Consider the following 13,776-nt stretch of genomic DNA (forward strand, 5'->3'; position numbering starts at 1 on the left):
ATCTACTACTTGCTGGTGTACATTCATCAGGCGGCGGTGCATCTGCATATATCGTCTTCCGTCTCGACCAATCATCTTGCCTGCCCCGCTCATAAATAGCAGCACATACAAACTCTAACCATGCATAACCCTCAACACTTGAAGCTGATTTTTAGACTAAACACAAATTTGTGCTTACAATTCATTAAATAACCTGGAGCCAGTACATAGCAAAACAAACCGAGCAGATATGAAAAAAATCAATAGTCGTCAAGTATCACGACCAAAGTGATAAGTGTCTGCAAGCAAACTAAACAAGGTTCAACGATAGCCATGGATGATAACAAAACATAAACTCTGTCACGCCAACAGATTTATCAGGTCCATAAAAATGTCTACTGCCAACATAGTTCTCGATCTTCTTGGGGCTCAGTTGGTTGATGTGACCACACTTGTGCCAGCTGAAATAACTTCGATGCACGCGTGTATACCATCTGCCTGCATATAAGTTAAAATATGATATTGTATGATATATAAAAAAGAAAAACATACTTCAAACCCAAATCCATAAAAAGGCCATGAACATCAACTTACATTTGGTACTGTGCTTCTATCAATTTTATTTCCCTAAATCTGGACATTTCCGCCTGTCATGTTCGGAACTTTTACATTGGCCGCAGCTTCTAGTTCTCTTCTTTCGCCCGTTCGTTTCCCTCAACGTCTCGTGAAATGGCTTCATTCTCTTCTTGCATGGAGCACCTTTTGTGTCGACTATTTTTGGATCAAGGACTCTCTTCGTTGAAGCTTGGCTTGCGGCAGAGTAGTGAGAGGGTATAGGACCAAATGTTGTCTCCTCGGTGTTATCATCATTCTCGATGGGCCCATCGATGATACTTTGGAGATAATCTTTCACCTGCTGCGAACGCTCCCCGCTTTTTGATACTTTGAATAGGGCCATACTAGCTATGTTTCTCAGTTCACGGTAACGACTCATCTTTTCTGACCACACATGTGTATTTGCATTTCTCACTGACACGAATGCAGCCTTGGCTTCCATTGTCCACCTTTTGCTAACACAACATGGAGGAATGGTCGCTGCCCCTACGAAAACCAGAACAGCAAAAATGTGCGCGCAAGGGATGGCTTCACACTCCATCTTACGGCATGGACAGAAGGCACCATTCATCAACGAACCATCAAAAGAACACTCTACAGAGAACAGACGTCTGCTCCCTCCTTCCGCTCCATCTTTTAACACTACTTCATATCTGATCAAGTCATTTACTGTTGTTTGCTCTTGAATCACCCATGCACATGATCTCCGGATACAATCTCTTACCATCTTGAAAAATTTTGGTGTATAAATACGAGCAGCATTTATCTCCAATAGACAAGCATCTATTCTAGTGAAAGGAACTGACTGCGAACATATTGCATCCAACTCGGCCTCGTTCCTCCGCATACGTGATATGCAGTGCTCAATGTGCTCCACCACATCAACCAACGACATTTTCCGGTCAGATGATTGTGGAGCCTAGAGTTCAGACTCTCACTACGCTGGTTGCTCTGCATACCCAAGAAATATCGTCCCTTGGTATAAGCTGTGGCCCACTTTTTCCTAAGTTTGTACATTCTGGACATCCATTCATTCTCCTCTTCGATCTCATAATTCGCCTTGCACTCAGCCCATGATTTCTCAAACTGGTAAACTCCCATTCGACATTATATGAGTTTTCTGCAGTCATCAAGCATTGGATTACGCAGGTGGCGTATCATGTTCTGCTCAATGTGCCAACTGCATAGCCGATGGTCTGTCCTTGGCAAAATCTTCCTAATTGCTTTTCTCATTGCCGAGTCTCCATCTGTGATAACAGATATGGGCTCCTTATGACCCATCGCCTCTACAAAGGTCTGAAGTAGCCACTCGTATGACTTGTGGGTCTCATCTGAAACAACACCAATCCCGAAAACAACAGTACTACGATGATGGTTCAGTCCAACAAATGCAACAAAAGGGAGATTGTAGCGGTTGACCCGATAAGTGCTGTCAAACACAACTACATCGCCGAATGCTTCATAATCAATCTGAGACTGTGAATCTGCCCAGAATAAATTTCGAAGATGTCCTTCATCATCTGTGGTGTATTTGAAGAAAAACTCAGCATCTCGTTCTTCCTGTACTCTCATATGGTTCAGCACAAAGTCAGCATCCCTGCCTAAGATTCTTTTTTCTTGTACCTGGCGAAGAAATTGTAGAGGTCTCGAGAAATATACCCAACATGAGGATAGCCGCCGTTTTGTTTCTCTGCCACATTCATGATTTGGAACGTACGGAGACCACCAAGTCCGTATTCCACTGCATCAGCCTTGTGAGCATCGTTCATCCGACGGTGAGACCGTAGAAAAGCAAATTGGTCCGGGTCAGCTAGCGGGTGGTTATGGACATCAACAAACTTCTTAACAAACCACTGACCCCTGCCTGCATCATGTTGGATCTCAAGCATAGCTTTGCAACCACAACGGGTCAGCGCCCGTGGCTCCCTTTTTTGGTCAGTCGCTTGAAAGTACTTCTCCAATCGGTGCCCTTCTTTAGAGCAGCAGAAACGTCTTGCTTTCACCTCTCTGGTGCCCTTCACGTACTCCTTGTCATCCAATCTGACACTAAAACCTTTTACTCTTGCATATCTATTGTAGTGCTCGTAACCTTGCTTCTCGCTTGCAAACATCTGACTAACCATCATGTGATATTCTTCTATCTCCTCCAAGCTAGCACTATGACCATCCATCCTCCAAACCTGCCATTATTAAAGCATCATACTTAGCGCATTTATTCTATCAATGTCATATAAACTGTCTGAATTTAGGTGATTCTTCAGATAAACAGAAATTTAAACAGAAAACTAACACAAATTCTAGAGGAATTATAACATGTCTTCTATATACATTGCAACATTCATTATATACAAAATCTCAAGGATAGGTTGTGCTGTACCAGTGTCACCCTTTATGACATTCTAGTTTATCTGACGCAAATTGAAGGTGATCCACGATTTCAACTAATACGAATGACACTGTATAACTGTATACTCTGATAAAGATCAATTTATGGGTCATGTATCCATACAGATTGCAAGATATGGCTGGAGAAAAACGGGCGACGAACTTGTTCTCTAATTATCCGGCAGGCGATTGTCTGGCAGGTGGCGGCGCAGCCTAAAATTATGCGGCGTGTGGGCGCGTCGGCAGGTGGCGGCGGCAGGAACCACTAGAGGGATGGCGAGGGCAGGACTCGGGTGGCGGGGTCGAAGAACGTCGACCTGGACGGCAAATGGCGGTGGTGCGCGCTGGTGTCGGACGGAGGCGCTCGGGATGTCAGACGGCCGCACTCTCTGGGTCGGACGGGGGTGTGGAACGGCGCACGTCGGCCCCAAGCGGGGGTGTACGACGGCGGGACGTCGGCGCCACGCAGCGAACGGTGGTGGCGCGCGGTGGTGTCGGACGGCGGCGCTCGGGGATGTCTGGGGCGCCGCACAGCCTTATCGCGAGGGTCACGCCGCCACCACAGAAACGAAATGGGATTTAGATCGAGTGTTCTGTTTTTTTTTCTTCAGAATCGCCCGTGATGCGCTTTGGACTGTCTGTGTGTGCGGACTGTAGTTTGGGAAATGACTTCCTTGCCCCTCCGTGCGGACGGCCAGATCTGCACGGTACTCCTGGGTGTCGTTTGGGAGTACCAGGGTACCGTAAAAGAGCTCATATAGTTTAAGTCCTGTTGTAAGATGCTTTGTCTTGTTGCTTTGATCAATATAGCATCTGGGTTGTTTGGGACCCTTTATGTGTTGAAAAAACCCAAGTACAAGCAACTCACCTGGTTGAAAAACTGGATGTACAAACTCAATCAAACCTCTATAGTATTTTCAAAAAAAAAAGTACAAAAAACCAATGACTCGTCACCACCCACTCCGTTGATGAGTTGTTATGACATATATATTTTTTCTAACCTTTCCATAAGTATTAGTGCATATATATAGTTCGCATCGACCGTGGCTCATAGTGATCACACAGGGAGTAGCAGATAAAGACAATTCCCGTCATTTTATTTTATTCAAGTCATGTTCTTAGGCAATACAAAATATACGTTGAGCCACACACGCACTCTAGTACTCTACCACAAACATGTTAGTTAGGCTTGGGAGGCATTAGGAAACAATTAGCTTGTAGCAGACTTTGCTCATGTGGTGCATCTCCTCTGCATCATTACTCTAAACATCCGTGATGCACGTCGTCTGTCTCATAAGCTAACCAGAGTCGCCATGCGTATCCTTCGCCACCATCGGGTCAAACAACCATGCCCAGAACACCCGCGGTCACGCAGCCAGGAGGGACATGTGAGCGTGGAACTCCTGACCGCCCGTCCGAAACTTGACGTCTGCGCCTCTCCCGTCCCCGAGGATGGGCTCGATGTGTACGGGCAGCTCATGCGACGGCGACTGACACGGCGTCGTATTGGGAAGCAGCCATCCCCGAGTCCAGCATGGACTTCTAGACGAATTTGCGGCAGCCCCACCACCCACCACCCACCAGTGCTTCCCCTGAAACTGAGAGAAGACGTGCCTCGGCATAAAGAAGTTGGGTAATGTGCGTGGCTGGGTCCAAAGCGCCTGAGATTGCAGCCTGAAACAATCGTGCCAAAAAGATTGGTGTAGAACATATAGTACGAGAGGCAATTCAATTTTTTTAACACGGTACAAGACAGATGTCTACATACGCATTATTGGTGACATGCATAAATATTTTGTTAGTTAAAATTATAGTCAAAATATGACACGGATTATAATAGGATCAACAAACCAAAACGGAGGTAGTACATACATACATTCATCTCAATAAACGCACCTGAATCAATTTCAGTGAGAATGAGTTCACTTAGAGCAACTCCAACCGGGCGACCCATTTCACCAGCCCACGTCCGTTTGGGTCACAGTGCACCAAAACACTGGCCCAATGCACGGACCAAAACCCAAAATGCGTTTGCTTCATGTCCGCGTCGACCCATTTCACGCTCAAATTTGGGCCTGAAATGCGTCGGTGCGGACACGAAGCGGGCGCGACGCGCGTCCCTTCGATGTCCGCCGCGGTCCCAAATGGCGGCCGGCCAACGACCGAACGCACTCATATTAATAGCATCCATTGACGCCGGGCCCACGCATCAGCCAGTGGAAGCGTTGGGAGGCCGTCCTTTTTTAATCCATGCATGCAGGGGTGGGGCGGCCTCATCCACTTCCACTACGTCCACATCTAGCAGCCCCCACGTGCTTCCTCGCCGGCGACAATCAAACCCTAGCCATGTGTTTATTCAATGGCTCCGGGAAGAGCAGGGGGAAGTTCACCCCCGGCGCTTCCTCCTCCCGCTCTCTTCCTTCTCTGCCGCCGCCGGTGACTGCCCGCCCCGCGAGGCAGCGGCTGCACATCCCGGTGCACCAAACACAGTGGCACCGGGTGTTCAGGCAACCGATGTCGTACCCTGACGTGACGTTGCCGCACGACTGGTATCTCGATCCGCAGCAGAGCTCGATGCCGGAGGTGCGCAGGCACCGGGCGCAGCTCACGCTGGAGCAGCAACGAATGCCGGAGTACGCGGCAGACTCTCCCCATTGGGAGGTCTGGTTTGCCTCGAGCACGAGGAGCAACGCCGGCTCGGCGTGCAGCACCACCACGTCAACCCCCCTCCCCCAGTCGTCAAGCCGGAGGAACAGGAGGAGGAGGCTACCTACCAGGCCGCGCCGACGACGGCCTGGGAGACCTCCATCGAGGAGGAGCGGCTGAAGGCAGAAGCGGAGGAGGCGGACTACTAGGCGACGCTGGCGGAGGCCATCACCCACTCTGCGGTCGGCGGCTGCGTGGTGTCGTCGCCGTCACCGTCGCTCACCCCCCAACGCCTACGCCCGAGCCGACCGATCGGTACATCTGGACCGGCCAGCTGCGGGAGTGGGTCAGCACCCTCCCCCCCCCCCCGGTTTTGGCTCGGTACGATGCCGGCGCAGGAGGTCGCGTACCTCGACCATTGAAGGCAGCGCGGGGTGGTGGGGGAGCGCGTCGACGGTGAGCGGCGCATGCAGAGGGAGTGGGAGGAGGAGGACAATTATCGCCGGAAGGAGGAGGAGGAGAAGTGCGCCCGCATTGCCGCCGCCGCAGCAGACGCTGGAGGAGGCAGCCCACACGGACTAGGGCAGCGTGCGGGCGGTTTTTATGTTTAATTAAATGTTTAAGAGGACTTTGGTCGGTGTTGACCAGCCACTTATGTTTAATTTAATGTTTCTAAATTTATTTCGGCCACGCGGGTCAAAAATAGGTCTGCCTCCCGTTGGCGACACATGCCGAACCAAATCGAAAAATCGACACACACGTCCGCTTGGCCGATCCAAACGAACGAAAAAGAACAAAACGCAAATCTATTTGGATCGGCACATTAAAGTTGCTCGTACTACACTTCTTTTATAACATACAGATTTGGATGAGTCGGTACATCCACCCATCCAACTAAATGAGGTTCTATCATATCCATGCGAAAAACAAGATGGAAAAATCGATAGAACACCCGATCATGTCCGCAGTCAGGGCCGTCGGCGGTGTGTGGACAAAAAAGACTTGCATCCCATTTTATAAATAAAGTCATCACCAAGTAATACATATGAGAAGACCATAAATAGAAAAGAAAATGACAAAGATACATGACGCTATAGCACAACTAACGGGATCCAAATGTGCCAAGCGCAAGCTTGAGCATTGAAGCCCTCGTAGAGCCCCAGGTCCTGCCATTGATATAGCGTAGCCAAGGGAGCAACCCATCGCCGGAGGATCGCCGCCCTCTATCACCTTTCATGTGACCACCACTGTAGACCCGCCATCTGTCGCCGGCGTGTGAGACACAATGGCACGCAAAAAACATAAACAAAAGAAATCAACCATATAACCGCGAGCGCCCCCGCTATACCTCTCTCTGTGTGTGTTCGTGTGTGTCCATAGCTCTTCATGTGGTTCTAACATTTTGTAAAGAAATAGAATCCCCCTTGGGGCTTCTCCAATGCGGAACCTCGGTGCTTGTATATGTTCAGACCACGGTATGCGGACAATTTTTGCCAATAGGACCTCCTAAATGTCCACGCATCAGTCCACGTGTCCTTCTTTCTGTATCCCGGCAACAATTATGAGGGGGCTATGCAGGAGTTCGGGCATCCTCTTGACTAATAAAAATAAACCATGTGGCCCTCATCTATTTTCTCTCTCTTTTTCCAACCGCACACCACACACACGATCCAACCAAAAGTAACCACATGGTCCCCCTCTCACCACTTTCTTTTTCTTGCAACATCACAAGGCGACGATTAATCACACTTGCATGTGTGCTAGATTGTTTAACCGTGTATGATGACCATATTTGTACTAGTGTTAGTATCAACCAAGTACAAGAAGCTTACTTGGTTGAAAAAGTTGTTGTACAAACTCAAGCAAACGTAAACAAAAAGTACAACAAACCAATGACTAGTCGCCACCCACCTTGTCGATGAATTGTTATGGCATTTATCTTTTGTTGACCTCCCCATCAAGTGTTCGTGCATATATATGGTTTCCATCAACTGTGGTTCATAGTGATTGCATAGCAAGAAGCAGATAAAGAAAGATACCCATCTGGTGCGCCAACATAAGTTATCTTCGAGTGAGCTGGTCATGGTAGATAGTTCTCAAGACAATTTCACTCATTTTATTTTGTTAAAGCCATGTTTTAGGCAAATAAATAACATACATTGGGCCACATGGCACACTCACACAAATATGTTAGTGAGATTTGGGAGGCATTAGGAAATGATTAGTTTGTAGTACCAGTTAGTCCGGTGGTGCATCCATGCTGCATCATTATCCCACAATGTTCGGCTGTACAATATCTTTGGCCTCCACAACGGGATGTAGAAACAGGAGCAACTAGAGTTGCCTTGGCTACATGGTTGGTAAAGGGACTCCGTGTCGAAGAACTACTATGGGGCTGTTTGGATCCTAGCCTAAGCGTGCCACGCCTAAGGTGAGGCGTGCCACAGCCTCTTAGGCGTGCGTTTGGTTCTGAACAAAAGTTAGGCTCGCCACAACGTCAAGGGTCGTCCGCCGCTGAAATTTCGTCAAAAAGTGTGGCGCTCGTTTCACCCGCCACACTCGCCGCGGCGCGCCAACTGAGCCATAAAAATCCCCGCGAACTGATAAAAGTCACCGCTTCCCTGTTCGTCCTCAGTCCAAAAATCCCCCACCCCTTCAGTCTTGACCCCATGGCTGAGAGCCCTTCTCTCTCCCCTTCCAGATCCAGCTGAGGACGACCTTGCCGCTGCACTCGATCTGCTCCTCCCTGGTACGAATCCTCATCACCGCAGCATCTATCTCCTCCACCTCCTCCATCTCATCACGTCAGATTCATCTCATACATGCAGATCTGGGCGTCCTTGATTTTCTCAAGAGAAAAATACCAGCTTTCTTCCGTGATTTGTGGGATTTCCCGTTGCTTGTTCCTGCCCTTGTTGCATCCAGACTAGGAACTTCCATCTCATAGTGAAAGGTCAACTATTTGTTAAGAGGAAAGGTAACACCGTAATCCCCCTTTGCAATTGTTGCATGCTTGTACGAGTGAGATTATAAGTTAGTAATTTCTTGTAAGTATGTGGTGTTGATGTAAGATTTGACATCTCTCTGTGTTCTTTTCTTAGATATGTATTGTACAATTTATTGTCTGAGTAATATACTGTCCTCTGTATAATTTGCCTTGGATAAAAAATTTATATATAGTTCCACTCACTGATGTCATCTGATTTTTTAATGCTATTATTGTTTCATAGATGGACCAAAGAACATTATGCTTACAGTATTACATGCATTATTATCACTACTACATGTGGAGGAGAAGATTGCTTGCTGCCATTATTGTGTGTTTAGGGATGTACTGGTACAAGATTAATGTCCGAAAAAGGAAGAGAAAATCTATAACTTATGATCCCATGTTCGAATGAGATGTTGAAAGGATGTCACGCCTGAACCGTATGTATTATGGAACCGAGGCTAATTGCATAAGTGAGCTGCGCATGCGGAAATTTGTTTTTCACAAATTGTGTGCCAACCTAAGACGTCGTGGTCTACTGGTAGACACATTCCATGTAACTGTGGAGGAGCAAGTTGCCATGTTCATCCATGTTGTGGGTCATAACTGGAAAAATAGATCGATTGGTTTCGAGTTTTATCGATCGGGCGAGACTGTTAGTAGGTACTTCAATGCTGTTTTAGATGCCCTGTGTCTCCTTGCTCGTGATGTCATATGCATCAGAACCATCGAAACACATTCAAAGATAACAAGTAGCTCCAAATTTCACCCTTACTTTGAGGTACATCCAAAATTATTCACAAGTATCTGCAATGTATTTATAGGTTCCATTCAGTCTGTTTGAAACTGGTTCTCTCTTTTCGTAGGGATGCATAGGAGCTCTGGATGGTACTCATATACCGGCATGTGTGCCAATCCACATGCAAGATAGGTTTAGGGGTAGAAAGTCCTTTCCCACACAAAATGTGCTAGCAGCCGTTGATTTTGACCTAAGATTTACATATGTTCTTGCTGGATGGGAGGGATCGGCTCATGATTCTTATGTGCTCCAAGATGCCCTATCACGTCCCAATGGCCTTAAAATACCAGAAGGTGGGATTCTAACCCATGGCTTCAAACTGAAACTTTCTTTAGTTCTTAGCTAATGTGTTAGCATCATCATGATGTAGGTAAATATTTCCTAGCGGATGCGGGATATGCTGCAAGACCCGGTATACTACCCCCATATCGTGGTGTCCGATATCACCTAAAGGAATACAGGGGAAGTAGAGAGCCTGAGAACCCAAGGGAGTTATTCAACCATCGCCATTCCTCACTTAGAACAACCGTCGAAAGAGCATTTGGTACCTTGAAGAATCGATTTAAAATATTTGCAAGTCAGCCATTCTTCCCTCTAAAAACACAAGTAAAAATTGTGTTTGCTTGTTGTGCGCTCCATAACTGGATCCTAGATGATGGTCCTGATGAGTATGTTTATGATGATGCTACTTGGTACTCGGCCCTTCCACGGAGTAGACGACACCGTCGTGACGTTTACCAGGAGAGCCAGGCATGGGCACACAAAAGGGATGTACTAGCTCAAAAAATGTGGGAGGATAATTTAGCAGCTCAAGATCAAGATGATTAAGAAGTTAGTATGTAAGGCTGATGTTGATGGGTTTTATTTTAGGTTCCATTCAGTATGTTTGAAACTAGAGTTCTGCCTTATTTCTATGTATCAAACATGAGTGCTATTTTGTTACATTTGGTCATTATGTATGTGATTCATGTGAAACTATGTTGGTTGTACCTCTGTAAACTTATATCACTTATTTTATCTTTAGTAAATTGTTGGTTGTTTCATGCTTATTTGCCTCACCTATTATCTTTTAATTAAAATGGCTCATTGTATGAGAAACAGCGATGGCCAAGGGAAAGGGGAAGTCTGATGGTGATGGGTGCTCTCGTGAGAGGACTATTTCCTGGGCTGATGATCAGACCAAGTTTATGTTGGATTGGTGCATTGAATACATGAAGGAACAATATGCGGGATTTAGGTTCAGGAAGCATCATCTTTTGAAGTGTGTTGATGCTTTAAATAGAAAATTTGCTATGGGGGTGACACTTGCTCAAGTTGATCGTCACTTCAGGCACTACAAAGAAAATTGGAAGTACATTGCCGCCGCAATTAGCAAGAGTGGCAATGTTTTCGATGATATTAGATGTGTGGTAACTATCTCCGAGTCTGAAAAGTCTTGCCTCAATGTACGTATAATTTAGTTTCTTTTTAAAACTTAATATGGCTAATTTAATTAGGATCTTAATGAGTGTGTGCTTGTAATGCAGGATAGAGCAAGGCGCTTGCTTTCTAAGCCCATCAAGTTCTACTATGAGATGCAGGAGCTATTCACAGGCACTAGTGCTGATGGTTCTTTGGCCATGGACCAGCATACATGCACAATTGATTCCGATGACTCGGACAATGATGAAGGGTTGTATGATCTCAACTGCTATCCACAGTATGAGGGCCCTCTTGAGGAGGATTCTGACACTTTGCCAACAACACATTGTCCTAAAAGACCTCCAGTACGTGTAGGTGGTGATAATTCAACATCTAGCACTAGACGAGTTGGTAAGAAGCGCCCAAGAGGTAGCAAGTCACCTACTAAGAAGCCACCAAGAACCAAGAGTCGTTTCGTGGAGTCCGCTGAAGAAATCAACTCTACATTGAGGTCACTCCAGCAATCCCTTGCTGCCGCTCCTCCTCCAATGCCCCAAGTTGTTGATCCTTATACTAGTTTATGGAAGAGGTTGGAGGAACTCCCAATTACCACAGATCAAAGAATTACTGTTGGTGTGCACTTATCTTGCAAGGACAATGAAGGTTTGCGTGGTTGATTATGCAGTGCAAGTGAAAAAACTTTTGAAACTTGGGTTTGCAAGTTCTTTGCTGACAAAGATCATGTTTATAGCAACATGTGAAGTTATCTAGTTGCTAACCTGTCATGTCTAGAAGTTGGCAACCTGTGAAGTTTAGAAGATGGCAACTTTTGGTATTTAGGAGATGAACTTGTGCTACGGCTACTGCTTTTGGGAAGTAGATCTTTTGATGTGTGGTGAAACACTTTAATGTAACTTGGCCAGAACTTGTGTTATTGCTATGAATGACTATCACTTGACTTTATAATGATGGACGAAACTTGCACGTATCTATCTTATTTTCTATCTTGATTATGAGTTTGCATTTTGAATTATTTTGTACAGATGGGATTAATAGAAAATGCTCCATGTTACTTTTTATGGTTATTATTATTGCGACAAAATCTTCTTACATTTACTGGAGCATGTTGTAGTATGATTGCTTTGCGAGACAAATGGCAAGTAATCTCATCACCGTGGAGTCTAGCAGTAAGGTGATTCTAACCACCTGTGGCAGGAAACCGTGGCAGAAAACCAAACGCAAACCATAACTTTTTGCCAAACATTTGTGGAAGCCATCCAAACACACGCCACACAAAATCTGCCACACCTAACCTAAGGCATGACTACCAACCAAACAGTTTGATTTTGCCACACATTATGGCAAGCCACAGGTGTGGCTAGTACCTCACCTTAGGCGTGGCAATTTGAGTCTCCAACCAAACAGCCCCTATATCTCATTGTAGCAAACCTCCGTGTCGAAGAACTACTATATCTTTTTCGTCAGCGAAACTCGAAACCGATCTCCCCTGCAAAATAAAAAGAAAGAAACTGAAACTGATATAGAGTTTGGAGGAAACCTTGTCGAGACTAATAAATAAATTGGGACCAAATCAAGTGAACTACTAGTACATGGCTACATCTTGCATGGGCAGGGGATGCTGATCCAATTTTTCTGGTTTGTGGGTTATTCTGGCATCAGCCTAAACCCATGCCGCTGGCCGCTGGATGCATCGGCTCTGGAACGGACGGCACGAGGCCTGTCCGACTAACGGCTAGCATCGGATAGACGGTTTCCCTCATTTAGTTATTGCTTTTCTGCAAAAAATTCCCGTCACCCGAAATTCCCAATTCGCGCCAAGCCCGACGGAAAATCCGGCTCCCCCTCCACGTCACTGATCCGCGGCCTCGCGCTCCTAGCCAATCACGCGCGGCCTCCCCTCCTCTTTATAATCTGCCGCCGCCCCCTCTGTTCTGCCATCCCAAGCACACCCTGCGCCCTCCACCTTCTTCTCAGATCCCGGCCATCTCTCCACTCCGGCGACCACCGCACGAGCGAGTTCACGCTCCACCGCGAACAAGAAGATGGCCATTGCCGGCAGCGGGAGGGGCAAGGCGAAGCCCGCGGCCAGCGCCAAGTCCGTGTCCCGGTCGTCCAAGGCCGGCCTGCAGTTCCCCGTCGGCCGCGTCGCCCGGTACCTCAAGGTCGGCAAGTACGCGCAGCGCGTCGGCGCCGGCGCCCCCGTCTACCTCGCCGCCGTCCTCGAGTACCTCGCCGCAGAGGTACGCGTGCCCTCCCCGGCTGCTCCTTTCCCCATGTCCTGTCACTCTGGATCTGACCGCTTCTTTCTTTCTCTTCTGATTCAGACCCTGGAGCTCGCCGGGAACGCGGCGCGGGACAACAAGAAGAACCGGATCGTGCCGCGCCACATCCAGCTGGCGGTGCGCAACGACGAGGAGCTGAGCCGGCTGCTGGGCTCGGTCACCATCGCCGCCGGCGGGGTGCTGCCCAGCATCCACACCACGCTGCTCCCCAAGAAGGCCGGCAAGGGCAAGGGCGACATCGGCTCCGCTTCCCAGGAGTTCTAGATTAGATTAGTATGGTCCTTGTGAATGGTCTGGGTTTGTGTGTCATCGGTGACCATGGTGGATCTGGTTTGAACGGAATGCAGCTCGCAATCTTGTTCTTGTCGTTGCTAATCCGCGTGAAGCCGAGATGCTACCGCTTTCTCCGTCGCTCAAACCGTGGCGTGTTTTCTTTAGTCTGAAAAATCCAGTTCGAGGTTCAGAGTCCATCTCGCTGTAGCACTGAGGCGGGCACTACACGTGTCCGGGACTTCCACTCGTGGCAGCACGGGAGGGCCGGTGCTGGGGCGGCGACACTCTCGTTGTTGCAGCTGTAGGTGGTCGGCCATCTCTCATCGGCTGGGCCCGTGCGTGACGTGCAGTGATGTGCGTTTGTGGCGTTAGCTACGCGTACTGCC

General features: G+C 47.6%; 1 protein-coding gene and 2 pseudogenes across 1 annotated transcript; 2 read left to right on the forward strand and 1 right to left on the reverse strand.

Annotated features, from left to right (window-relative positions):
- Nucleotides 1–598: 598 nt before the first annotated feature.
- LOC147961686 (protein FAR1-RELATED SEQUENCE 5-like) lies at nt 599–2,765 on the reverse strand (annotated as a pseudogene).
- A 4,890-nt stretch (nt 2,766–7,655) lies between these two features.
- LOC125508359 (uncharacterized) lies at nt 7,656–11,465 on the forward strand (annotated as a pseudogene).
- Nucleotides 11,466–12,820: 1,355 nt separating this feature from the next.
- On the forward strand, nt 12,821–13,492 carry LOC147961687 (histone H2AX-like). The gene is made up of 2 exons (XM_087535700.1): nt 12,821–13,075; nt 13,160–13,492. The coding sequence occupies exons 1-2, from the start codon at nt 12,878–12,880 to the stop codon at nt 13,379–13,381; spliced, it is 420 nt and encodes a 139-aa protein (XP_087391826.1). The 5' UTR covers nt 12,821–12,877; the 3' UTR covers nt 13,382–13,492.
- Nucleotides 13,493–13,776: the final 284 nt, after the last annotated feature.

Source organism: Triticum urartu, chromosome 7A (genome assembly GCF_056163025.1).
Source record: "Triticum urartu cultivar PI428250 chromosome 7A, HENAU_Tu73, whole genome shotgun sequence".
NCBI classification, from domain to species: domain Eukaryota; kingdom Viridiplantae; phylum Streptophyta; class Magnoliopsida; order Poales; family Poaceae; genus Triticum; species Triticum urartu.

What these genes read in the sequence shown, in the direction of transcription:
- LOC147961687 (XM_087535700.1), top strand. Translation starts at nt 12,878, where the DNA reads ATGGCCATTGCCGGCAGCGGGAGGGGCAAGGCGAAGCCCGCGGCCAGC. An exon ending in TCGAGTACCTCGCCGCAGAG is followed by an intron (nt 13,076 to 13,159) that starts GTACGCGTGCCC and finishes CTTCTGATTCAG; the next exon opens with ACCCTGGAGCTCGCCGGGAA.